This window comes from Oryzias latipes, chromosome 15 (assembly GCF_053564925.1).
Source record: "Oryzias latipes strain Hd-rR chromosome 15, Olatipes_Hd-rR_3.1".
NCBI classification, from domain to species: domain Eukaryota; kingdom Metazoa; phylum Chordata; class Actinopteri; order Beloniformes; family Adrianichthyidae; genus Oryzias; species Oryzias latipes.
The window spans coordinates 3579649-3607389 of NC_136251.1; the positions used below are offsets into that span (position 1 = coordinate 3579649).

At 41.7% G+C, this 27741-nt stretch overlaps 1 protein-coding gene across 1 annotated transcript; it reads left to right on the top strand.

Annotated features, from left to right (window-relative positions):
• Positions 1-400: 400 nt before the first annotated feature.
• Positions 401-27741, top strand: valopa (vertebrate ancient long opsin a). The gene is given in 5 exon segments (NM_001136515.1): positions 401-764; positions 2481-2691; positions 8605-8722; positions 10626-10859; positions 27505-27741. Coding segments are annotated over 5 exon segments (1164 nt in total).

Genomic DNA, 27741 nt, shown 5'->3' on the forward strand with positions numbered 1-27741 from the left:
CACGGGCTGCCGGATAGGTCCCATCTCCTCTCCTCAGGGCCGCGCGGATGCTGAGCCGCCTATAAAAAGACGCTCCAAGATGCCACGGGTCGCTCGTTCGCGCTCTCGCGCCGCGCAGCTCCAGCTCACGCGCTTCCTATCAGTGACCCACCATCTCCACCAAACACATCTGGCGTGTTTCTGTCCTCACCATGCGCGTCTGCCGTGGCGGATTTTCGCCCAAGAACTTTGCGAGACGCGAGCGGCAGCGCGCACGGGACGCGGTGCGCAGGCAGCGCCTGTAACGCAGACGCGGGCGCGCCTGTCCAGACCGGAGCGGCTCCAGCTGAAGTTGACAGCATGAGAAGAAGAGCGCAGACAAGAGTCTTCCTCCACTGAAGCCCCTCTCTGGACATGGACAATGGATTCGTTGAGCTTGTCAGTGAACGCGGTGTCCTTCACCGTGGCGACAGAGATCTTCTCCACCGATGACCCGTTCACTGGACCCATCAAGAACATCGCGCCGTGGAACTTCACCGTCCTGGCCGTCCTCATGTTCGTGATCACATCGCTGTCTCTGACCGAGAACTTCCTGGTCATGTTTGTCACTTTTAAGTTCAAGCAGCTCAGACAGCCGCTCAATTACATCATAGTGAATCTGGCCATCGCGGACTTCCTGGTGTCCCTCACGGGGGGGCTGATAAGTTTCCTGACAAATGCCAGGGGCTACTTCTTCCTCGGAAAGTGGGCTTGCATCTTGGAGGGGTTTGCTGTAACTTTCTTTGGTATGTTCTCTTTCTGACTTCTTCTATGTCATAACCGCCGTTTCTGAACATTTTTGTCAAATCAGCTCCAACAAATGTGGATTTTTAAAGATAGTTTCACAAGAACGCTCCAGAAATAACAATTTCGTCATATAGATGTCAATATTAGCACTGTGATTAAAGAGTTTTCCCCCCACGAATTTACTATAAAAAAAAACAACAGAAAAAGTTTTGGAAAAAAATGATTTTTGATATTTCCAGCCTTTAAACGCTTTTCATTTCAAACCGAACTTACTTTAAAACTTCATTTGTTTTAAATTAATTGATTGTGTATCTTGTCTCTGGTTTAATGCACAATGACATCTGTAGAAAAGTGCTGCTGGGCTGAAGTGGGATCAGTCGAAAGCCTCTTCAGAGTCTGAACAGCACAAACGAGGCACGTGCACAGCAGATGTATAAACGTGAACAGGATCAGTCTCACTGCATGCATGACTTGTCATAAATAGTTTCTGAGAACTGTGACTACCAATGTAAGTAAGTCAGTAGGCTGTTGTTCTGCAGCAAAACTCTGTAAGATGACATGCAGAAGCTCTACAACCGAGGTGGTGAAAATGTGGAGATCATTTCACACGAGCACTAGTGACCCGAGGAGCCCGGTGTGTTTGATCCTCCTCAGGCGGGTTTTACAGAGAAAAAGAGAAGATGTCCTCATCACAAACAAGCAGACGGAGAACCCTGAATTCCAGGGAAAGTACAGCTGGATGAACCTCACATAGGAATCATCAGACGACCGTTTTTTGATCATGAGGAACTCAGACTGTTTTATTAGGACAGCTTTGGTCCTGCAACCAACTACAAATACAATCTATAAACCTCTTTACATGGATGCAAAGGGAGAAAAATGAGAAAAAAGCCTTCATGCTGGGCCCTGAGTGAGCGCCATCCTCACAGATTGACACGTTGGAGAATTGAGGAGTTTGACAGATTTAACTCTCGGGCCGACTCATCACTGAAGAAGGCTGACACGCAGAACTGGAACTGAGCAAACTGTTGTGGGCCGATGTAGTCAAAGTCCTATCAAGGGATTTTAGATATAAAAAAAATCTAATTACATCTGAGCAGCTGTTTCAGTGATTTCCTGACCTGATGTTCACGTTTTGTGTGCTTGGGAAAGCTTTTTCAGTTCTGATGTAATGTGGAATAATAGATGTCTTGATTAATATTCTGTGCTGCCTATTTGATGGCTCTGCTCTTCATGTTTTTGCTCCACAGATGGATACTTCAGAAAAAGACCCAGTTTGAAAACGCGCCCGGCTTCATCATTGACGGCTTCACTTTTACTTGTTAGCACGTGTGTGATAATCACACATGCAGTTTTGTCCTCCCTTTGAGTGTGGCAGGCAGACATAATGAGCACCTCGCTGTGTGAGAAGTAATTAAGCAGACTCTGAGAGTGACTTATTACCACAATTAAAGCCTGCCTTCTTTTTTTAGCCCATTAGGACGCAGTCAGAAGCCTCATAATAGAATGAAATAAAGAAATATTCTCAGTGAGAGAGCAGCCACTGATGCGTTCAAACACAGATTAGGAGAGTTTGTCTAAAATAATTCATCTGTCAGTTTGAAAGCCTCAACTTCTTAAGGAACGTATGGCCTTTCAGTTAGTGGAGGATCTGAAGGAGGTGCAGAAACCCTTCAGTGAGGGGGTGTTGACAGCTGCTCTGCTGTTCTCCTCAGGGATCGTGGCCCTGTGGTCCTTGGCTGTTCTTTCCTTTGAGCGCTTTTTCGTCATCTGCCGCCCGCTGGGGAACATCCGGCTGCAGTCCAAGCATGCCATGCTGGGTCTGCTGTTCGTGTGGACGTTCTCCTTCATCTGGACGTTCCCTCCCGTGCTGGGCTGGAACAGATACACTGTGAGCAAGATTGGAACCACGTGCGAGCCTGACTGGTGAGAAATGAGAACTCTGTTATCTGCGGACCGCAAAAAGATCTGTGAGTGTTTGGGAAGAAAAGTAAATGTCACCTTCAAAGGTCAGCTCACAGAAATGCTCAAAACAAAGAGTTTAATCCTGAGCAGGGCTGTGATGCTGCAGTTAGAACCAAACGTGAAGACATCCCTGTGAAGGCTGGTCAGACTGTCTGTTCCAATATCAGACCAAAACTTTGTCTTTTTTCAGAATGTGACTGATTTGGGTTAAGTGACTCTTTCATGTTTGGAAATATACAGTCAGTGATGAATCAATGTGGAAATAAATAGCTGCATTTGATAAATTATTAACAAAGGTTGGTTAGTATGTCACAGCACAGTTAATTTGTTTTTCTGGACCATCAGGAAGTCAAATGAACCGCATGGTGGCTAGATAGCTCAGTTTGTTAAGTGTAGGACTGGCACATGGGAAATCAGGGTCAATTCCCAAGTATTGAGCTTCATCCAGTGCTCTTGGACAAGAGCCTTCACACTACTATGTAACTGAGTGTCTCCACCTCTGCTAAATAACAGGGTTGTGTCAGGAAGGCTTTCCAGTTCAAAAGTGTCTGCCAAGCTTTCACTGATTCGCCCGGCGACCCCTGTAGGGATATGGCGATAAGTCAACAATTTTAAGCAGAAGCGCGATTTACTTCGGTTTGATGCAGGAGATCAGGGTGCGGCTGGAATCCTGTTCTGGTCAGAACGTCTGTGTTGCTGGCAGTAAAAGTCTTTTTGTTGTAGTACCTAGAGAGGAGGATCAAATCAAAGCTGCCTTTTCTGAAGGTGATGATTTAAAAGACAAGACCTCAGCTTTTCAAAGCCAGACATGAGCTGAAAAACAGAATGTGTGAGGTCTTTTTTTATCACAGAAACTCTGTTTATGTGTTCCTTTTCAAATGTATTTAGGCTGAAAGGAGATAATGAGTTTAATCAGGTAAAGCACTTATCCTCACCGCAGTAGCTGCTGTAACTGCCTTGCTCTCTGCAGTGTTGATGAGAGATGGCACAGACTTGTGCACATTTCCTGCTGATGACTAATTTCTATTTGAAGGAAAAACTCTTGAATCGTTGGATACCAAAAATGTGGGCGTCATTACATCTGTTTCCTTTAACGCCTTCCATGACAATTTCAAGAGGACCTGAACCCACAACCATCTTTTGAATAATTTCTCTAGCCACACGGCTCATACCTGTATAGCTCAGACCTTCACTCTGGCTGTTTAAACACACATGTATTTGTTTTATGAGAGGAGCAGGTCTGCTATAATCCCGGCCCTCAGGGCACCATCTGGGTAATGTTGCTTAGCTGTTTGGATCAAACACGGCAATTCGGAGCTGAGCGTTTGTCGCTATAGGAGAACCACTGATGACGTGAAGGGATGTGAGGAGAAAAGGCTCACGTGACACAATTAAGATGTTTCCTGATGCAGAATCCTGTCATTCAGATGACCCGAGCGACCCCCGGCCGCACGCGGCATGAGTTCCATCAGAAAACGTTTGGTTGCCAGCAGGAAGCTGCAGCGGCACAGGTGTGCGAGGCCCAGATTGTGCAGCAAGCTCGTCTGATGCATTTTAAGAGCCTCATTTATGTGCAGGCTTTAGTGCTCACAAACACGTAGACTTCACAGGCAGACTTTTGAACATCAGGTAGGTTCGGAGGAGTGTCCAGAAGGAAAAGGCATGACCAAACCATACCTAAATTCTTTAAAAACTTTATTAACTTTATTGTTATCTCTGGGTATTGTATGAGGCATGTATTACAACGGCATGGAGATGGAGTTTGCTGGAAAAGCTACACATGAGCAAAGTTAGTAACCTTCCACTCTGCTCAAATGAATTTACTTTTTGGTGTTCCAAGTTGGTTTTTAAATTTTTGATTTTTCTAAAAGTCATTGAAAGATTCTCATCCAGCATTTGCTTTTTTAAGCACAAAGATGAGCTTTTTGCATCAATTACACAGTTCGAGGATTGTACTTGTTGTGCTCCATCAGTCTTTTGTTATATCAACCTTTCTGCTCAACATGCACCGCCACAGAATCTGCTAAAGCTTTCATTAAAGTGCAGGAAGAAAGGAAATTGAATAGAAGGATCATGTCTGTCCACACTCAGTACAGTACAGCCATCAATTTGCACAAACATTAGTTCACCTCACTATTTGTAATTTATGGCCAGTCTGTTAGATTGTGCTGAAGAAAAAAAGGCCAAAATATTCTAAACAGGTCTCCCAGCTCAGTCTGCTACATTTACCGGTGAAATGTGGTTTAGGTAAAGCTCATTTCTCTGCACCAAGAGCTGGAGCTCCCCGGACTCTTTTCATAGCGACAAACTTTAGCTACCACATGTCTACAGCAGGCTGGGATGAAGTCACGGGAAGCTTTTCCTAGAAGGGTTTTTAACCTGCAAACACATTAAAAGCTACCTGAAAAGGTCCCACTGGCAGTGAATGCACCACGGTCCAGCTGTGCTTTAATTCTGTTTATTTTGACCTCAAGTCCTTCAGGGAATATTGGGGGGGGGGGTTAATTTAATTTAAGACATTTGTTTTAAATGAAATCTTTTGTGAATTGAAGATTTAAAATGAGTAACAGGATTACTGTAGTGGCATGTTTCAGCTTGCTTTCTGCAGCCAAAGGCTGCAAATAATTGATAATAAGTGCAGACAGAACTTGTGATGCTTTAACCTAATTATCCGTAAGTTTAACATAACTTCCCCTCTGGGCACAAAAACCTTAGAAAATGCAAAGAGCAGGGGGGTTGACTCTCTGTAAGGGCACAATTAAGCTAAAGTGAGGTTGCTCTTAAGTGGCATTAGAGAGACAAAGATGAATGAATCGGGGGACGGGACAGAATAACATAACAGATGTCTATGATCGTGGGTTTTATAAATTGTGTTCACAGCTTTTATTTTCTCTCATTGAATGACAATAATGTTTTGATTGATAACTGCAGGTTTGGTTTATGCTGGTCTGTGCTTTAGTTACATTTATGTGCCTGAAGAGCTTCATCCCTGCGATCCTCTGAACATTTCTATATTGCCAAATCGAGCAGTGTGGAAAGTTAGGATAACAAGATATTTTGAGACGTGTGAAGTGTGAACAGTAACTGTGGAAGAGATGGACTGTCAGAGTTGTTTGACTTGCAGGTTTAAAGTCAGTGTCTTTTTTTTGTTGTTGGTTCTCACCACCTTGTCTCAATACGAAATTCCAAAACCCCAGACTTCCCAAAACAAATTCTGGTAGAGAAAAAATGAAAAGGAAAAAAGTCGTTTTCCATTCAAAAGTCTTGAGCCTCGTTTGAACCACATTTTATCTCAAATATTCATTTAAAAATAAAAACCTAATAATGAAAGTCAAACACAACAAGATGTAATTATGTTTATTTGTTTTGTAATGCTGTTGTTTTTTAAAAGGCCTATCGTGCAAAATATCTTTTTAGCGTTTAAGTGTATAAAAATGCTAATTATTTTCCCAAAGCGGTGTTTTGATCTGTTCACGCATTTCTGATTATTCCTCTAAAAACCAGTACTCTGAGCACCAGCCCCCCTCAGATCTACTAAAACATGTGGGCTCTCACACTGTGATGTCACAAAGTGAGGAACAGCCCCTTCCAGGAAGAGTCTGCACTTCCGCCCTGCCCCCAGACTGACACACCCCCACTTTCTCCAACTGCAATGTTGTGGGTCTCTTGCCTCCAGAATCCTTTTTTTTGGAGATCGGTTAAACGGTTTCCTTTTCTATGCACAATATGCACATCTGTCTTTGAAAAGTTTGGATGTTGTTTGTTTTCGTGGGCGAAATGCAGACCGAGGCCAACTCTAGGTTAACGTCATGAAATGGGCGTTACCCACAGGGAGAGAAAGGCGGAGCCTCAGAGATCGAGTCATCTTACTACTGGGTAGGAAATTAAACTGTGAAAATAACTTATATGTCATAAAAAATGTTATTTAGTGCCCCAAAGGTAATATTAACATATACATTAGTCATTTACTCGGAAAGCTTTAAGAAAAGCATGATATAGACCATTCCATGAATTATTTTTCTGTGATCAAGGGCTTGATTTGGTTTAGCAAAAAGCCTCCTAATGGTTAGTTGTTGAGCTGATGTGGCTCCATTTCTTTAATTGTGATGCTGGTTTCAGACAGGAGAAAACCTTCTCTTGAATATAAAGCCACTGTAAACCATATAAAACTAGAAAACACAATAGTGGTCATTATAAAGTAAATCAGTAGAAGACAGTCCTTCTCGTATAGTGGGGCGGCGCAATGCGATGAAAGGGGGGGGGGGGGGGGGTATGACCCCGAGCAACAGGCTTTGCTTTTTGCGGGATAAAGTGCAATTGTTCGTCCACGGCAGCAGGTGGTGCAGTTGCACGCTTATTGTCAAAGTCTGCGCAGGAGTTTAAAACTTTGCTGTCGACAAACCCCTCGAGAGACACCATGAAGAAATATGGAACAGTAACGAAAAGAAAGGCAGAGAGAAACGGAGGGAAAGAGACCAATGATTGTCTCCCAAAAGCTAAGACGAGGAAATATGAGGAATCTTATCTAGCGCTTGGATTCACTGTGTTCTGTGTCTGAAAATGTTGACAGCGGGCAGGAGCCATTAAGATGTCACCTACAGACATTACATCCTCAACACGCTGTCAAGCCGCTTGATTTTTTTCAGCAAGAACGTGGGGGGTACGGCCAACAATCTTCCCGCTTTCCCAGCTGAACATTGAGCAGACGCTGAGAGTAGCACCATCATGCTTCAAACCTCGCTTTTAAAAGCTGTGCTCCGCAAATCGTGCTCACTGTAGCCATTAATCATTACTTCATTAATGTGACTCAGAAAATAATCAGCACAATGTTTTTTTGCTTATTTCTTCTGATTAAGAACGTTACATAGATTGGTGCTGCTGTGTTAATGTTTCAGATCAATTTACATTTAATATTATTTATGGATTGAATTATTTTTTTCAGCATCAAATGGTTCAGTTGGTCAAAAATATTTCTAGTTTAAATTGGGACTGACTTAGACTCTTACAGGGTTTCTGTGTGGCAAAATAAAGTTAGTATTTGTTAAAACTTCATATATATTGCTTTTTTCTTTCGTTAATGCTAAAAGATAAAATTTTAGGTATACTTATGCAATTTTCAAAGACACTGATGTTATTTATAGCCTCTGCGGCGTGTTGGGGGGAGGGGGGGGGGATTGTCTTTTTTTTTCCTGGGGGGGCCATGCAAATAATAATTGAGAAGCACTGGTATAAGATAACTGAAAAAAAACATTTTTTTCTTATTCAAAAAACATGTTTTCATGTGTTTTTTTAAGCTTTTGTTAACTGAAGTCTCTGATCCATGAAGGAAATCTTGATGTGTGTAGTTACTGTGTTTTCTCTTCCACATGACTCTGTTTTTGTAGAGGGTTTCTTTCATGTGCCACACAGTTAATGAGGAATGAAGTGTGAAATGTACCATCCCAAATGTGAAGCTAACCGCACTTTCTTTCTTCAACAAAGATTAAGATGGATGGCTATAAGTGCTCAAACACACACACACACACACACACACACCCACAGTCAGCTGTGTGGGCCAGGTGGATTCCTAGACATTAATCTGAGGCTTGTTTCATATGAGGGTAGTAGGTGTTCTTGGGGAACAGATTTAATTAGACTAAATTAGTGTCCTATGGGCTCCTAAGTGATTCACACAGATTTGTCTCAGCTGTGAAATTTCTCTTTTAGCGGAAGCTCATTTGAGATGCACACATGCCGTCTTCCTCTGGAGTCACATAAAAGCTCTGAGTTTCAGAGCAGCTCAGCTGGGATTTAGTTAACATGCTTGTTCACTGGAGCACTTCTGTGTAATAAAATTCAAAGTGAATAAAAACCTTTTTGTCCACCTATAAACAGGTACTCAACCAACATGAGCGATCACAGCTACATCATCACTTTCTTCGCCACCTGTTTCATTTTGCCTCTTGGGGTGATATTCTACTGCTATGGGAGACTGCTGCGGAAACTAAGAAAGGTCAGCTGTTATGGTGCTACTAAAACACGAGTTTATTCAGTATTTTGCCTAAATGAGCAACCAGAGCAGCGAAAATGTGCCTAAGAGGTTTTCCAGTGTCAGCAGCAATCAAACCTTTAAAGCTGCTACGCACACAGGTTCATGTGATTGTTTCCTTGAGAGTAAAACCTCATATTCAGCCATGTCAAAACCATTGACTGTATCAGAGAACTGGAGTGTGGTGTGATGTCCCCCATAGAAAACGGTTCACTTCCAGCTCCAGCCAAATGAAGTCAACTCACTCACCATTGTTTTGCAACGTGGATGCCGCCATGTTGGACCCAGACGACGTCAGTTACCAATGATTGCTCCAAGTCCACCTGAGTCCAAATTTCTTAAATAAGTTGAACTACAGAACAAATATCATGAACAAAGGAGGATAATCAAAAATATGTTAAGAAAAAGGTATCAGAGCAAGAATTGTTATTCTGACCAATGGAATGATTGAGTAACAGCTGTTTAGTTCTCTATGGGATTTTGGCTTTTTTGAGCCAACTGGTACTTCCTGTTTGGAATGCCGGGGGGGGCAGTCACTCAGTCCTGTTCTCCTGTACAGTCCATGGACCAAACACATAAACATGCTACCTTCAGCTGGATCTGGAAAAGTCCAGTCTGATTACATTTAAGATGTTTAAAGTTTTACTGAAAGGTCTGAAAACTTTAGGCAATTTGGCTTTTTTTCAATGAATTTTTATTAGACGATGATGATGATATATGTATTTTGTATTACAGTTTTTCTCAGTCGCTTTAGTAAAATTCTCAGATCAGAATTGAAGTTTGCAAATATCTGTGTGCATTTCTCAAAACAATTTGTACAAACAGCAAAACACTATGGATTTCTTGCAAAAGCCTGTAACTTGCTCAAAATCTTTCAAATGACTTAGTCATGTTGTCAATATAACTGTGTACTTTAGAGGGATGTTCTGATGTAAACTATCGCTAAAGTTTTGATGACAATTATTGTAAAATGTTAGTAACACCTTTTTTGTTTGATTGCAAGAGACTGGACAAGATTCCCATTTACACTTTTATTGTTCATATTGTAATTTGTTGACAGACCATGTCATACCAACATAGAAAAAACCCACTGCAAACAGTAACACAAAGGGAAAAAAAAGATAGGACAATATTCTGTACAACAGTACAGGCAGTACAGTAGGAATTGGTGTGGTCTTCCTACACCTCTTGTCGTTCCTGTATGTTAGGCCACAAATTCTCATCCACATCACAGCAAATATCCTCTCTTGCAATGCAGCAAAATATATTTTTGTCACATTATGACAACTTGGTCAACCATTTTGCCGTTTATGACTTATACCATGAACTAATGACTAGGTGTTTTGAGGAGTAAGACTATTGCACAGTGAACTATATAATACATTTTGATCCACATGACATAAACAATTGATAATTTAGCAAAGAGCAGAGAATTGTACATAATCATTTGCATGGATGTACCAAAGCAATTGCAACTTGTTCAAAGAAGTGAGAAACTGCTTATATGATGTGCACAAGTGACATCATGATGTGAAGACTGAACAAATAGTTTTGGGAATTTCATTCTGATCTGAGAATTGTACTAAAGCCACTGAAAAAACTGTAATTATTTGTCTTCTTTAGTGAATCGTAACTGTTATTAAAGCAGTTATTTTACTAAAGGAATGTAAATGAGACCCAGAGTGCTAGAGGTTATCTTTTATATCATCTTTTATTAACAACGTTTTTTTTTTTTAATTTGAAACATTGCATTAGTGTTGTGATGCTCACGTATGATTAGGTATTGCCAATGAAAATAGAAAGCAGTGATTGAATTTCATTGTTGTGCTTGCTTTGCTATAACTGTCATATTCTCTTTTTCCTCCAGGTGTCTCATGGTCGTCTTGCAACGGCGAGGAAGCCTGAGCGACAGGTGACCCGTATGGTCGTGGTGATGATTGTGGCGTTCATGGTAGGCTGGACGCCCTATGCTGTCTTTTCCATATTGGTCACGGCTCATCCAACCATCAAACTTGACCCGAGGTTGGCATCCATCCCTGCTTTCTTCTCCAAGACCGCTGCTGTCTACAACCCTATCATCTACGTCTTCATGAACAAACAGGTACTCAGTCAGAAATAATCTAGAAGATATCTTTATAAAATTGATCCAACTGCAGCATTTGTGAGATCTTCACAGGTGGCAATGATATTAACACAAGTGGGATGATTGAAATGTATACACTGTTTCAATGGGATTCTGTTCTTTTCCGTTTCTTTTGAAGCCATCCAAAGTACCAGTAGACAATTAATTTTAGTTTCTGTCCTTGAGCTGTTGCACTCCATCTCATCTTGTATGGCCTCTGAGCCACTGCCTCCTCTCTGCTCTTATGCTGCTTCCGAATTGACTTGGTCAAGTGTGTTGCTCTGTATTGTCAGCCACTCCACTATCTGTTGAAATCTAATCAGAAAAAAAAAGTCCTTCACTTGGAAAAAACATCTTTCCTGTTTTATGTATTTGGCAGGCAGCATTTGTTGTTTCCTCATTTGACAGCCGAATTCTCTTCAAAACCATGACTGCACGTCTGAGGTAAAGGATCACTTCCACTAAATCTGTGGAGTTGCTTGGTGTATATGTTTGTTATACAGGTGAATAAAAAAGATAAATGCAATCCATGGCATCTATAGCACATATCCTTGGACAAATATGTGTTTTATTATTAGGATACATCTCATGATGCTTCCCCTGACCTCACGTTCCTGGACTGGGGTGTCTTTCTTGGTTGGATGCATTCTGAATCAATGCTGAAAATAGAAAAGCTTGATGTTGCCACCAAAATATAGAGAAGATTAGTTCACAACAAAATGGTTGGTACCTGATCATTTTTGAAGTGTCCTCCCCTTAAAGTTCATCCATTATGGCAGGTCAAACTGTTGCGTGCTTGGCTTCCTAAATAGATCATAGATGTGAATGATACCGGAAGTAGTTTCTAATGACATGGTTTGGAAAGACTGAACATCGTAGACACAATGATCATAGCTTGAAAGAACAGTACGAGTTCAATAGAGGCTAGGATTTGCCACACGAGACAGGATCTTAGATAAAAGCTGTGCAAAGGTACCTGCAAGCTGCAGGGTGAAAGATGCTAACAGTCAAGGAGGAACATCACCAAATAGTAATCCCACTAGGGCCGTTTGGTCTGGACTAACGTTTCTTTCTGGTCCAGCCCACTGTCTGCATGTTTGCAGATATAAAAGCTCATCTAGATTCTACAAGGGCTCGGTCTGTTTGGTAGAGTTCAGTTACAGCCTGAATCAGTGAGGTTCACGGCTGGTGAGACACTGATGTCATCAGTCAGATTTAGCCTCACCTGTCGCTTCCTCGTGTATTTGAACAGGAAATTTGTAAATTTGCAACTTTTTAAACAAAGAAAAAGATTGAAAACCCCCACAGAAAAAGGTATTCATGTTCAATTCAATTCAATTCAATTTTATTTGTATAGCCCAAAATCACAACAACAGTCGTCTCGATGGGCTTCGAAGTAAAACATGAACTCAAAAGGATCACGAATACAAAGAGTTCAATAGGAAAATACTAAAATGAAATAACAAACTGACTAAGCTATACTGGCATCCCTGCCCTTAGACCCCCCTTCGCGGTAAGGAAAAACTCCCAAAAAAAACGGATTCCGGAAAAAACGAAGAAACCTCAGGGGTGCCCACATGAAGGAGGGATCCTCCTCCAGGACGGACAGGCGATTTACCAGAAATCTTAGAGAAGAATTAACTTATCTAAATCTACAACTACATATATATATATATATATATATATATATATATATATATAAATATAAATATAAATATATATATATATATATATATATATATATATATATATATATATATATATATATATATATATATATATATATATATATATATATATATATATATATAAAAGTCCAGCAGACGAGCTTCATCCAGCCGTGGTTATCGGGACAGTCAAAGGCGCGAGTCGAGCCGGAGACAGGAACCACAGCCAGGTGTAGGAGCAGGAGCAAAGGCGAGGTAAACGGTCAGGAACTGGAGCACGGATGAGCCAACTGGAGTCTGGAAGCACTCCCACTCCCCAGGAGGGGAGAGGGAAAGAGGGACAATACATGAATCGCACTGTACCAAACAGAGGCATGGAGAACTAAATGATGAATTATGATCAAGAATAGAGGAGAGGAAGCGTAGAAGTAGAAAAGAAAAGAGGACAGAACCCCAGTGCACCATAGTTACCCCAGCTTCAACTTCTAGCAGCCTTTTAAAAGAAATAGTTATTATTAAGTTTAATTTAAACAAATTAACATTAAGTTAAATAATCTCTAAATACTAACTAGTCTGACAATAAGCCTGTCCAAATAGGGATGTTTTAAGTCTAACTTTGAATGTAGAAACTGAGTCGGCCTCTCTTCCATGAGCTGGGAGTTTATTCCATAAGACAGGGGCGTGGTGGCTAAACGCTCTACCTCCAACCGTACTTTTACTAATTCTAGGAACCACAAGCAGTCCTGCATTTTGCGAGCGAAGTGTTCTCATTGGATGGTAAGGGACTATGAGGTCCTTAATATAGGACGGGGCCAGTCCATGTAAGGCCTTATAGGTTAACAGGAGGATCTTGAACTTGATTCTAGAATCAACTGGGATCCAGTGAAGTGAAACTAACACAGGAGTGATGTGATCTCTTCTGCTAGTTCCTGCTAACAATCTAGCTGCTGCGTTCTGAACAAGCTGGAGACTTCTTAAGGAACTCTTAGGACACGCTGCTAACAAGGAGTTACAGTAATCCAGCCTCGACGTAACAAATGCATGGATGAGTTTTTCAGCATCACTCTTAGAAAGTATATTTCTGATCTTAGCAATATTCCGCAGGTGAAAAAAGGCAGTTCACTCTTAGAAAGTATATTTCTGATCTTAGCAATATTCTGCAGGTGAAAAAAGGCAGTTCACTCTTAGAAAGTATATTTCTGATCTTAGCAATATTCTGCAGGTGAAAAAAGGCAGTTCACTCTTAGAAAGTATATTTCTGATCTTAGCAATATTCCGCAGGTGAAAAAAGGCAGTTCTACACGCCTGAGATATGTGAGCCTTAAATGATAAATCCTGGTCAAGTAAAACCCCAAGGTTTCTAACTGTGGAATTGGGGGCTATACTTATGCCATCCAGGGAGACTATCTGAGCATACAGAGCATCTCTGAGGTTTTTAGGACCAAGTATAATGACCTCAGTTTTTTCTGGGTTCAAGAGGAGGTCATTAATTGTCATCCAGGTCTTGATGTCACTGATGCAGGCGTTCAGTTTCTCTATATTGTCATTCTGGTCAGGCTTCATGGATAAATACAACTGCGTATCGTCGGCATAACAATGAAAATTAATGCTGTGTTTCCTGATTATGTTTCCTAGGGGTAGCATATAAAGCGTAAACAGGATCGGTCCCAAGACTGAGCCCTGTGGGACTCCATAGTTGACTCGAGTGCACTGAGAGGAATGGCCATTTACATTAACGAACTGATACCTATCGGACAGATAGGATTTAAACCACTGGAGAGCAGATCCTCTGGGGCCTCATTTATAAAACTTTGCGTAGGATTTGCGTCAGAAGTGGCGTACGGATGAAACATAGGATGTGCGTACGCACAGAAATATTCGGAGTTATAAAACCGTGCGCACGCACATCCTACGCATCTTTCTCTTAATAAATCACAACAAATTCTAAATGCTGCGCAGCTTTTGCGGCCTCAAGACACGAATATAGTTGCCCATAAATAGTCCGTAAAACGCCCACAAATTAATATTCATGGTTTGCGAAACCGTGCCAAACACGGAGAGAAAATCAAAAAAACGTAACTTTACTCAATGTGAAGTAGAAGTTATCGTTGGCGAGGTGGAAAAGAGGAGAATAATGTTGTTTGGAGGGCACAGTGTGGGCATTACTAATGCCAAAAAGGCACGTGAGTGGCAGACGGTGGCAGACGCTGTAAATGCTGTAGCCTCACAACCTCGGACCGTGGCCGAAATAAAAAAGAAAAGGTCGGACATCAAAGTCAAGGCAAAAAAACGTCTAGCGCTGACCCCACCCCCCCCCCACACACACACACACACGTGTCTGCCCCGGGTGTGTGGGGGGGGGGGGGGCACCGGAGCTGACCCCTCCTGATGAGATACTGGCGGCAATAATTGGGGAACCCCTTTTAAGTGGAGTGGTGACTGAGGCGCAGGGGGACACCGACGCGCCAGATGCACGGGGTGACACACCCCCAAAATCCCGCAGAGGAAGTCGGAACCGGCTCATAAGCCACTCGTCCTCGTTTGCCAACAAGTCTCCTTGCTGTCTAAAGATGCGTTCACTCCGAATTCTTCCATTTGCCACATCTTCTAAGAGCGCAAGATCAGCCATAGTGCGTCATTACGCATTGTGATGGGGCATTTTATTTCCATCCATTTAATTACATCTGACAAGCTGCAGATGTCGGTAATAATCGACGTGGAAATGGGAAATTGATCAGCGCAAATGTAATTTCTTGTTGCTTTCTGAATGGTCGAGACATACGCCATACATTGTTTTATGAAAAATAAAACAAACTAAAGGCATATGCATGAATACCATAATTTCGTACCTTATGAAGAAATGTTTTACTATGAAAACAACTTTCCCCAGTGGACAATTAATGCATCTCTCTCTATCTATCCATCTGTCTGTCTAATTGCACCTATATCTGCTTCGCCAGACGGACACATTGACGGGAATGTCAGTTTTGTACATTATTTCGTTCTGTTAAATATATTATTTATGAGGATGAATTGCACAACATGCCAATATTGCAGAACATATTTCACTTTTCTTTTTGCAAATAAGTGTTCATTTGAATTTCTGTTGTAATTTTCGTTTGATTTTTTTTTTTGTTTGTTTCACTGCTGATCGATCAAACGGGTGTTGGTGTAGCTGTTAATTGTAAGACTTGCTTTGTGAAGTCTTCATGTTATTTCTGAGAGGCAGTATTGTCATTTTCACTTTCACGTGTTTCTTCCATCTGCCGACGGCGTCGCCTTTTCTCATTTCATCCGTTTTTGTGCGTACGCCTGGGTCAGAGCTTGCGTGAAGGACCGCACATTTTCCCGTCAAGTTTGCTTTTTATAAATCTCAACTATTGCGTAGAGAGTGGCGTACGCTTTCTTTTGTGCGTACGCAACGTTTATAAATGAGGCCCTTGATCCCTATGTCCTGCTCTAATCTATGGAGTAAAATACTGTGGTCGATAGTGTCAAAGGCAGCACTGAGGTCCAACAGGACCAGTATAGAAAGTAGTCCCTTTTCTGAGGCCAATAACAAGTCATTAGAGACTCTAACTAGTGCAGTTTCCGTACTGTGGTGGGGTCTAAACCCCGACTGAAAGTCTTCAAAGTGGCTGTTGTCCTGTAGGTGGCAGTAAAGCTGCTTAACTACAACTCTTTCTAGGATTTTAGAAATAAAGGGCAGGTTTGATATTGGTCTATAGTTGGCCAAGATGCTAGGATCCAAACTGGGCTTTTTCAGAAGAGGTTTAACAACTGCATATTTAAAAGACTGTGGCACATAACCCGTTTCCAGAGAGGCATTTATCATTGTTAATATGGGATCATTAATTAGGGGAAAAGTTTCTTTAAAAAGTCTAGTGGGAATTGGGTCTAACAGACACGTTGAGGATTTGGAGGACGTAATAATTGATGTTATTTCCGCTTGATCCACAGCAGTGAAGCAGTCCAATGTTACAGAGGTTTCTATGGATGCCTCCATTTCTACCGCTTCAGCCTGTTCTGGGCTGATAGTAGGAATAACTTGATTTAACTTATGTCTAATATTTGAGATTTTACTATCGAAAAATGTAAGAAAATCATCAGAGCTGAGAGAAACAGGAACATGTGGTTCTACTGAGCTCTGACTGCGAGTTAATTTAGCAATAGTGCTAAAAAGAAATCTTGGGTTGTTTCCATTCTCTGATATTAAGGTTGAATAGTACTGGCTTCTAGCTCTACGCAGAGCTTTTTTATCATTTAATAGGCTATGTTTCCAGATATCCAGAGACTGCTCTGAACCGGAGCGGCGCCATTCTCTTTCCAACTTACGGGTTTCTTGTTTAAGAGAACGAGTTTCAGCGTTAAACCACGGTGCAACTCGGTTTTGTCTGACGAACTTAGGTTTCAAGGGGGCAACAACATCGATTGTACTCCTGAGGGCTTGTAAGGCATCATTAACAAAGTGGTCATTTATACTAGGACTGATACTACGGGAGCTGGACTCAGAGTATTTTCTCAGAATATCACTAAGTACTGCCTGAACTGTGTGTTTAAACTCAGACACAGAACGGTCAGTTAATGTTCTTCTAAGCTGTTTCTTATTCACTGGGGCAGAAGGATGTTCCAGTGTAAACTGGAAGGTAATCATAAAGTGATCAGAAATGATGGGGTTAAGAGGAAGGACACTCAGCTGGCTGATCTCTATACCATGGGTTAGAACAAGGTCCAAGGTGTGCTTATGACAGTGAGTGGGTTCATTCACACTTTGGGTGAAACCAACATCATCTAATAAAGCTGCAAAAGCCTTTCCTAGGCAGTCACTGGGGTCATCAACATGAATATTAAAATTCCCTAATATTATAGTTTGATCAGAATCTAAGACAATAGGCGATAGGAAGTCAGAAAACTCAGTTAAAAATTCTGAATATGGGCCGGGGGGGGGGGGGGGGGATAAATAATTATGAGTAAAACAGGTTTTCGAGTTTTCCTGTTTGGGTTACTTAAAGACAATATGATGTTTTTAAATGACTTATAAGCATTTTTAACTTTAGGGCTGAGAAGTAAGCTAGACTGTGATATTACTGCCAAACCACCTCCTTTACCTGAAATCCTGGATTTCTGATAGTTAGCATAAGTGGGGGGGGTTGCTTCATTCAATCTAACATAGTCATCCTGATGGAGCCAAGTTTCTGTTAAGGCTAAAAGACTGAGGTTGTTATCAGTAATTAACTCATTGACTGAGAGGGACTTGGAGGAAATGGATCGAATGTTTAATAAACCGCATTTAATTACATCATAATTCTGCTTGTGAGTTTTGCTGTCTGTCACTTTGAGGTTTCTGTGACGCGCTCCTTTCATTTGTCTTTCAGCACATAAGCTAAAGCTCGGACCTGCTTGACTTTCCCTGCATGGGTTTTGCACCAGCACTAACCCTAAGCTCTAACCCATGTCTAAAGACATGTCTAAAAATAATATTTTATTCTCATTTGAATGAAAAAGTAAATTCATCTTGTTAACTTGTGTATTTTTGGGCTATATTTCTACCTCCCCTGACTGCACGTCACTGGTCTGAATGCAAAAAGCATTGGACAAGCATTGGACAAGAGCACAAAATATACAGAAGACTGTAAGCGATGGACAGTGATCCCTTATTTATTACAGGAGTTACATTGTAAAAATACCCAGCAAAAGGCCAAATCTACATAGTAGGATTACAGATGTTTTAAGGCTGTAAAACTCCTCACTACACACGTGTTACAGCAAGAAACACTTTTCTTAGAGTTTTCACACTTTTGTCTCTTGTTTAAACTCTGAAAGTTGAAATGTTCTTAGAAAAATCAGTCCAGTATTATATAATGAAAACAAAGATCTGATCACAATCAAAGATTTCTGTACATTTCTGTACAGGAGAAACTGCACAGAAGAGATTGATTAAGTACAGTACAGACCAAAAGTTTGGACACACCTTCTCATTCAAATGAATGGGACTTTTGAATCAGCAAGAGGGCGAAAAGGGATTATAAACCAAGAAGAAATGTTGTAGTACATTTCATGAGAAGCAGAAATCCAACAAGACGGAAAATGTATTTTTGGTAAATGTGGTAAACATTTCAAAGATGAATTTCAATGACATAGTGAATATGAAATATGAGAATGACTCATATAGTGTGATGTTGAGGATCTGCATGCAGTCTGAGCATCCATGTACCTTCGAGCCCTTTCGAGGGGTCAGAGCAGTTTTTACTAACACCAGCCTAAGAGCAGGACCTGTAACACAAATGACCAGAGCTAATTTGAATTCAGCTGACCTGTAGTGCTTGGCTTTGTTTCTGTGCGTTGCATAAGAAGGTTAGGAAGAACACAGTCTCTGGGGATTTTTATGATGCATGAATAATTCTGCTTGTAATTTTAGAGGTAGACAGCCTCTGGTGATCTCAAAGGTCAGAAGGTTTCTGCTGCAATGTTTTACTTCAAATATGTTTTTAAAAATGCATCTCAGGTGAGCTTTTGACAGCTTTGATCTCACAATGACATGGGGTTATCCAGTGGACTAAAGAGATTCAGAAATAAAATGATCTTTAAAGTTTAGACTAGATAGTCATGCATGCAGGAAAACATGGTTTTCACTAAACCATGTCCAAATGTTAATAACTTCCTGTCCTTTGAGTTTAAGTGTGTGCAAAAGGCCAAAGCATACAGTGGTTAAACATTTCTTTATAAACATCCTCCATCAGAAGAAAAATGCAGTAAAAAACACAGTTTTCTTTGGAGTGGGTCCTTAAAACATTTTTAAATTTAATTATATTTTTCGCTTGCACTTAGACTACAGTCACAGATGCCAAACTGCCACCGCTTGGCAACCAACATGTGAGTGACAGGATGGCATGAAGGCAGCAGCGTGATAATTGACTGATAGGAGGATCTCCAAGGTCCCCAATTTCGTCTGATGATCGGCCGATTTCAGACTGCCATTCCCGGCACCCATCGGCACCCATCGGCACCCATCCCCGTGGTGCCGTCCCACTGCCACCTTCTGATTGTTAGAAATCGTTCTGTAGCAGTGCGGGCACTCGATCATGGCTGTTGGGTCCAAATGGGGAGACGACATTGATGGTGGACAAAACTCCTCATGGTGTTGATAGAACAGCGACTCAGAGACCTGCGTGTTGACAAATTGCAGATGGTGCTGAGGAGAATACGAAGGAGACAGAACATTGTGCTTTGTGCTCTACTCATAAAAGAAGAGCAACACACACAAGAAGAGCGGAGAAAAAGGAGTTGTTGGATGAAGCCGTGGTTGCAGCACAAGTCCATATAAAATACGACCGGCCAGCCGGTCGGTGGCACTTGATATGGACAGCTGCCGTCTGGAAACATTTTCTCGTCGTCCAATCAGAGCTGCTGGAAACAATCTGGCTGTGCCCTCCCTGTGGCCACCCAGCTGCTGCTTGATTTCGTGATGACGTCATCCTTGCCTGACTGACAGCTGCCAGACTGTCGTCATCTGCATTCATGATCACGCCAAAGATTTTCCAAAAAATTGGTTAGCTGCAGCTGATCTTGAAGATTCTGCCGATCCCTCCCCATTCTGCAGTGGCAGGTGGATTTGTGACCGTAGCATTAGTACGACAAAAGCATTAGTACGATAAAAAAAGATTGTATTTAAGATTGTTTAAAATCACTTTATTTTAGTTTCTCCAAGACAAATATGCAAAAAATAAATGTAAATATAAGGTAATCTAGAAAAACAAGTAGATTTGCACTAAAAACCAAGAATTTGTATATATGATGAACTTAATATAAAAGAAAAACAAGAGGAGGGTCTTTGGATAAACAACATTAAAGGACACAGACACCTTTCACTTTTAGACTGCTGCGTCTCAAAAGTATGAGAGATGGGGGTTCTACACACGTAGAACCCCCATCTCTCAAATGTGGGAGAAGAGCTGAAAATATTTCATCACAATTCTTCCAGTTTTCTGCAAGCCTGCATTTAAGCGCACACCAAATAGTCCTTAATTCTCCTGGTTCAACCTGACATTTTAGTCATTGAAACATTTAGCCTACAGATGGTTAATGACATCACTTATTTAAAATGAATACTCCGTCAACAGAAAACAGCTTGGTAATAAATAAACAAGAAACCCTGCTATTCAGTAAAAACACAAAACCATGAAAACAAGAGTAGAATCAATCCACGGCTCATTAGTCTCTATACAGGCTGGAAAACTGCAGTGGGCTACTCTTTGTTTCACATTTTCAGGGAAACTCAGAGACGCTCATAAGTCCAGTCTCAGGTTATAAGTAGCATGTTCTACTGGCCTTCAGATGTTAAGCGACTGCTAACGAGTATGTTAATAAAAGACAAGTCCTTAGTTATTATTATTCCTATTCGACCCTAAACTACAATATCCCATACCGCAGCTGGCTGTCCGTCTACCAGCCAGCTGCCCAAATGCCAGCATGACAAGCAAAAGAGGTCTGCGGCGGAGCTAGGAGCTATGTCCGGTAGCTGAAGCAGGAAGTTTGGGTATCCAAAATCTTATGATATTTTTCAGGTTTTCATCGAGACAATTATAGATCGATCATTCTTGTTTTTATTTTCCCCCTCTTGAACGAATGTGGGTCACAGAGACACGGAAGTAGCGGCAGAAAGCGGCTTTTGTAGCAGGATGGAGACCATACCGGGATGTGAATGAACCCAGACATGAAATAGTGATTACCGATGCTTTTGTGCTTTTTACAATACATAAATCTGATCTCTAAACATCATCTGTGTCTTCCATGCAATGTAATGAGACACACAGACAGAAATATGAAAATATCTGCTGTAAATCCAATTGTTGTTCACATCTGTGTTTATGAAGCTAGGAGCTAAGTTGGGTAGGCGAAGCAGCAATCCGTGTTTATGAATGACTTATGACGTAAATAATTATTTCGTTTGCACAAATTAATTAATTTATGGCAACAGAATATTATTTTGTGGGAACAAGAGACTATTTCGTTCGCACAACTTAATTATTTTGTGGGAACAAGATATTAATTTGTGGGAACGAGATATATTTTATTTTATCCATGTCAGGACACGGTATGAAGCAGCTGGAATTAGAATTTAGTCCTCCAAGGAGGCCATGGCTCTTAATTGGAGGAAGGAGATTTTGTCCTCTCTGGGTCAGTAAAGAGCTCCTGCCCATGTGGGGGCATTCAAGTATCTTGGGCCTTGTACCAGAGTAAGGAAAGGATGGAGCATGAGACGGACTGGCAGATAGGAGCAGCAAACAGCTGCATTACTGCAGTTTCTGTTTTGATCCGTTGTAGTGAAGATCTTGGCCAAAAAGACAGAACTCTGGATTTATTTATCAACACATGTTCCTCGACTAAAAGTTGGTGATGAACTTTAGGTCGTGACTGAAACAGTAAGATCCCTGGTACAAGTGGCTGAAATTAGCTATATCTACAGTGTGGCTGGGCACCCTCTTGGAGATGGAGTTAGAAGGTTGAAACAGAGCCGCTGCTCCTCCACAGTCGGAGAAGCAAGTTGAGGTGGTTCGGGTATCTTGCTCAGATATCTATTAGATGCTTCTATGAGGAGGTATTTTGGGCACATCACACTGGGAGGATGCCTTGACCATGACCCAAGATGTACTGGAGAGACTCTTGGCAGGTTTGGAAGAGAAGTCTGGACATCTCTGCTTAGGCTGCAGAGAAGGCGCAACAGGAGTTCTGACAACTACCAAAGAAAAATAGAAGACACAGCGTTAAGTTTGATTGATTCATTTATGATTTTCCTTTTGCACTTCAGATTTAAATTTACTTCAATTATAAGTTTCAGCTTTCTGTGTTTCCCTTTCAAGGTTGCAATAGTGAATCATCCCCATGCATGTAACCCTTTCCTCTGCATCTTTCTCCCCCACACCAACCACCCTCAAGTCCTTGCCAACCTTCATGTACCTCCTCTTTGGTCTTCCTGTAGGATTTTTTCCAGGTAGCTCCAACCTCAGCATCCTTTCACTAACATCATCACTGTCTCTCCTTTCAACACATCCGAACCATCTCAAACTGCTTCCCTGAATAAATAAATGCATGGGATACATTTATTTGGTAAATTGCAAGAATGTAAATTTTATTTTTGTCCAGTTTTAATTTGGAGAAGATAACTGCTTTTATATCTAACACCTGACAAAACTGTATCTAATGCAATAGAAAAAACTTTGTCATGGAAAATAATTTTCTGTTTTAATAGTTCTAATGCAACCCATTGAAGCCTTGAAAAAAAATGCTTTTCAAATTTTTCAGAAAATAAGTCAAAGCATCAGCATATTTCCTGTTCAGGACAGCAGCGAGTTAGTAAGAGATGTTACTACTGCAGCTCAAACAGCACTGCCAGTTTGATTGAAGCAGTTTGGAAGTATATGTGTCAAATTAGGCAGGCTGTTGTGGGCCATGAATCAATTTCTTTCTCCCAGGGGGGTTCCAAAGGCTAGGCACAAACATTGAAAAAGGTCAATTAGACTTTTAGTGGGATTGTCATCTGGAAAACAATGAGTGGGAAGCAATCTGGGACCTGTTAAAAATTACATTTTTTCCCAAGAAAATCATTAATGACATGTTATAGTCCCTGCGACCAAAGGAAAAAAAGCAATTATGACACACTTTACAAGCTATTAGCTATGGAAATTCGGATGAACCTTAAAAAAAATCAGCAAAACTTGATTCCTCTTTTTACAATCAAATGTGTGTACCTTCTGAAGAGTTCTTTTGGGTTTTTCATCTGTAAATCAACTTAAAAATCTACATCTGAAACCTAAAGATTCATTTTAAAAATGTTTTAGGAAAAAAGTCTATCTGTCTGTCTATCTGTCTGTCTGTCTGTCTGTCTCTCCATCCATCCATCCATCCATCCATCCATCCATCCATCCATCCATCCATCCATCCATCCATCCATCCATCCATCCATCCATCCATCCATCCACATCACCAAGATCTACAGTACTGACATTTTGTAGTCATTCTGGCTTTAGAATTCCACGGGCAACTGGCAACCTGGAACAGGCAACAAGGAAAGCTGCAACAGCCAAATACCTCCAACAAGTAAGGCAAGTCCTGAGAAGGCAGTCAGTGAAGAAGTCTGCACTTCCAGTTATCAGATACCCTGCAGGAATAATAAGATGGAAGTGATACAGACCACAGATGTTAAGACACGAAAGCTCCTCACCATGCATGGAGGGTTCCATCCCAAATCCAGCACCCTGAGACTGTATGCTAGCCGCAAGGAAGGAGGCCGAGGACTAGTGAGCGTAGAAGCCACTATCCAGGATGAAACATCCAAGATCCATGAATACATAGCTCAAGGCCCCAAATGACAGTGTGCTCAGTGAATGTCTCAGGCAATGGAGAACAGAGGATACAGTGCTGGAGGACAAGATCCTCATGGGAGGACAAACCCCTGCATGGGATGTACCACCGGACCATAACTGAAGTGGCTGATATCAAGAAGTCCTACCAATGGCTAGAAAGGGCTGGCCTACAGGACGGCACTGAAACACTCATCCTGGCAGCTCAGGAACAAGCCCTGAGCACCAGAGCCATAGAGGCTCAGATCTACCACACCAGACAAGACCCAAGGTGTAGATCTACCACACCAGACAACACCCAAGGTGTAGATCTACCACAACAGACAAGACCCAAGGTGTAGGCTGTGCAAAGAGGTGCCTGAAACAATCCAGCACATGACTTCAGGGTGTAAGATGCTGGCAGGTAAAGCATACATGGAGCGCCACAATCAAGTGGCTGGAATAATATACAGGAACATGTGTGCAGAATATGGACTGGAAACCCCAAGGTCAAAATGGGAAACACCTCCGAAGGTGGTAGAGAATGAGAGGGCAAAGATCCTGTGGGACTTCCAGATCCAGACTGATAGAATGGTAACGGACAACCAATCAGACATTGTAGTGGTGGATAAAGAACAGAGGAAAGCCGTTGTGGTGGATGTGGCAGTACCAAGCGATGGGAACATCAGAAACTGGAGAAATACCAGGGACTCAGAGAAGAACAGGAGAAAGCCTGGAAAGTGAAGGTGACAGTGGTGCCTGTGGTAATTGGAGCACTCGGGGCAGTAACCCCCAAGCTGGAGGAGTGGCTACAACAGATACCTGGAAAGACCTCAGACCTCTCAGTCCAGAAAAGAGCAGTGCTAGGAACAGCTAAGATACTGCAGGAACCTCAAACTCCCAGGCCTCTGGTAGAGGACCTGGGGCCTCATTTATAAAACTTTGCGTAGGATTTGCGTCAGAAGTGGCGTACGGATGAAACATAGGACGTGCGTACGCACAGAAATATTCGGATTTATAAAACCGTGCTAAAACCTGTCTGTCTGTCTGTCTAATTGCACCTATATCTGCTCCGCCAGACGGACACATTAACGAGAATATCAGTTTTGTACATTATTTTTTCTGTTAACTATATTATTTATGAGGATGAATTGCACAACATGCCAATATTGCAGAACATATTTCACTTTTCTTTCTGCAAATAAGTGTTCCTTTGAATTTCTGTTGTAATTTTCGTTTGATTTTTTTTTTGTTTGTTTCACTGCTGATCGATCAAACGGGTGTTGGTGTAGCTGTTAATTGTAAGACTTGCTTTGTGAAGTCTTCATGTTATTTCTGAGAGGCAGTATTGTCATTTTCACTTTTACGTGTTTCTTCCATCTGCCGACGGTGTCGCCGTTTCACATTTCACCCGTTTTTGTGCGTACGCCTGGGTCAGAGCTTGCGTGAAGGACCGCACATTTTCCCGTCAAGTTTGCTTTTTATAAATCTCAATTATTGCGTAGAGAGTGGCGTACGCCTTCTTTTGTGCGTACGCAACGCTTATAAATGAGGCCCCTGAACTTGGAGGAGAAACCACCCATGGAATAGGGAGAGGGGTTCATTTTTTTTTGCATATATACACAGTGCAACCCCAGATTAAATGTTATTTTATTATGCATAAAGGAGCCAAGGTTAAAAATGGAAAAATCTTGAAAAGTCATCAGATTGCAGATGAGACATTCTAATAACATGTCAACAAATGTGGCTTTATTTCCATCATTTACCCTTTCAAAATAACAAACAACAAAATAATATTGTGTGCTAAAGTTTTGGGCAATTAGTATCTTGTATTGCTGCCCTTGGCAGGTATTCCAGCTTGTAAAAAATGTTTGTAGCCAGCCAAGAGTCTTTCACTTCTTGTTTGAGGTATGTTTATCTATTCTTCTTTCCAAAATTCTTCCAGTTCTTTCAGACTTCTGGGATGTCTGTTACACACGGCTTTTTTCAGGTCTAGCCATATATTTTCAATGATGTTAAGGTCAGCTGTTTGGGAAGACCATGGCCAAACCTTTAGTTTCTTAATGTGTGCCAGCGTGGATTTGCAGGTGTGTTTAGGATCATTGTCCTTTTGTAAAAAAGCCATCCTTTCTTGAACTTCAGATTTTTCACAGATGCCATCAAGTTAGTGTCCAAATCTGCTGAAAATTGGTTGGATTCATTCTATATTCTACTTGGGAAATATTCCCTGTGCCGCTGGCTGTAATACAACTCCAGAGCATGATTCATCCACCCCCATGCCTAACAGTTGGACAGAGGTTAGTCCGTTACCATCTGGGTGTTTTCAGATTTGGCCAAGAAGATGACATCCAGTGAACTAAAAAAGTGTGTATTACAAATTTTTGCACGGTGTCGCAGTGGTTAGCGATTTTGACTCAGAGCAAGAAAGTCCCCGGTTCAAGGCCCGGCTGGGGGAGCTGAACCAGAACATCATTGGGGGACCTTTCTGTGTGGAGTTTGCATATTCTGCCCGTGCATGCGTGGGTTTTCTCCGGGGACTCCGGCTTCCTCCCAACATCCAAGAACATGCTTCATAGGTTAATTGGTGACTCTGAATTGTGCCTAGTCGTGAATGTGAGAGTGCATTGGTGTGGGATTGTGGCCCTGCGACAGACTGGCGACCTGTCCAGGATGTCCCCTGCCTTTGCCCAAGTGGCTGGGCTCCAGCAGCCCTTTGACGCTGAAAGGGACAAAGTAGGTTTAGAAGATGAATGAATGAGTAATACAAATTTTTGATTGAGATGACCACACTAAATTTTTATTCTTTATTTAGTTTTTATCAGTTTTTGTCTTCTTTACAATCATTTACTTCAGGGGTCCCAAATCCAGGCCTCGAGGGCCGGAGTCTTTCATGCTTTCCAACCAACCTGCCATTGATGCTCCTTAATGGCTAAACACACCTGATCCAGGTAATCAGAAGCAGAGGCAGAATGTTTGGAAAACCAGCTGGAGGCCAGCCTCCAGGCCTGGAGTTTGACACCCCTGATTCAAATGATCAGTTTTTATTTAAGGATCAGTTTACAATGACAGTTGTGTAGAGCACAACACAAAAAGTAAGAAACATTATGGCTGAAATTTTAGCAGACACTTGATCAGTTAGTGCAGGGTTGGCCCACCCTGGTCCTCAAGGGCCACAACCCTGCCTGTTTTCCAGCTCTCTCTGGACTGCTTGAAGCTGACTACCTAAATCAGGTGTGTTTAGTCAATCAGGATGTGGAATTACTTGAGTCAGCCAATCAGCAGCAAGTTGGTCAGGAAGGACTGGAAAACCAGCAGGGTTGAGGCTCTGCAGGACCAACGTTGGCCAGCCCTGTGGTAGTCTGTTCATTCAAGAGAGGCAAAATCCACCCTCACTTTGATTTGTTTCTTGTGCTGCACACAACTGATTTAGAGGAGAAAAAATCTGCATGAAGACCTTTAATGAAACAAATGTAGACATTAATTGATCTACTAAGGCCATTTTTTTAACTATCCTCCTACAGCTATATGGATACAGTAACTGGAATGTGTGTCTTTTTATTTTTGCAAACATATTTACATTAATTTAATTTATAATTGGTTTTCTCTTCTTTTCTCCAGTTCAGGAAGTGTCTGATTCAGCATTTCACCGGAATGGGAACCATCCCAGAGAGCAACTTAAACCAGACTTCAGAGCGACCAGGAATTACGGCTGAGAGTCACACGGGGGAAATGTCTGCCATCGCCGCCCGCATCCCCATGGGTGGCACTACGTCACCCAGATCTGATGACTCCCAGACTGACTGTGGTTCCTTTGCACAGCTTCCTATACCAGAGAACAAAGTGTGTCCACTGTAG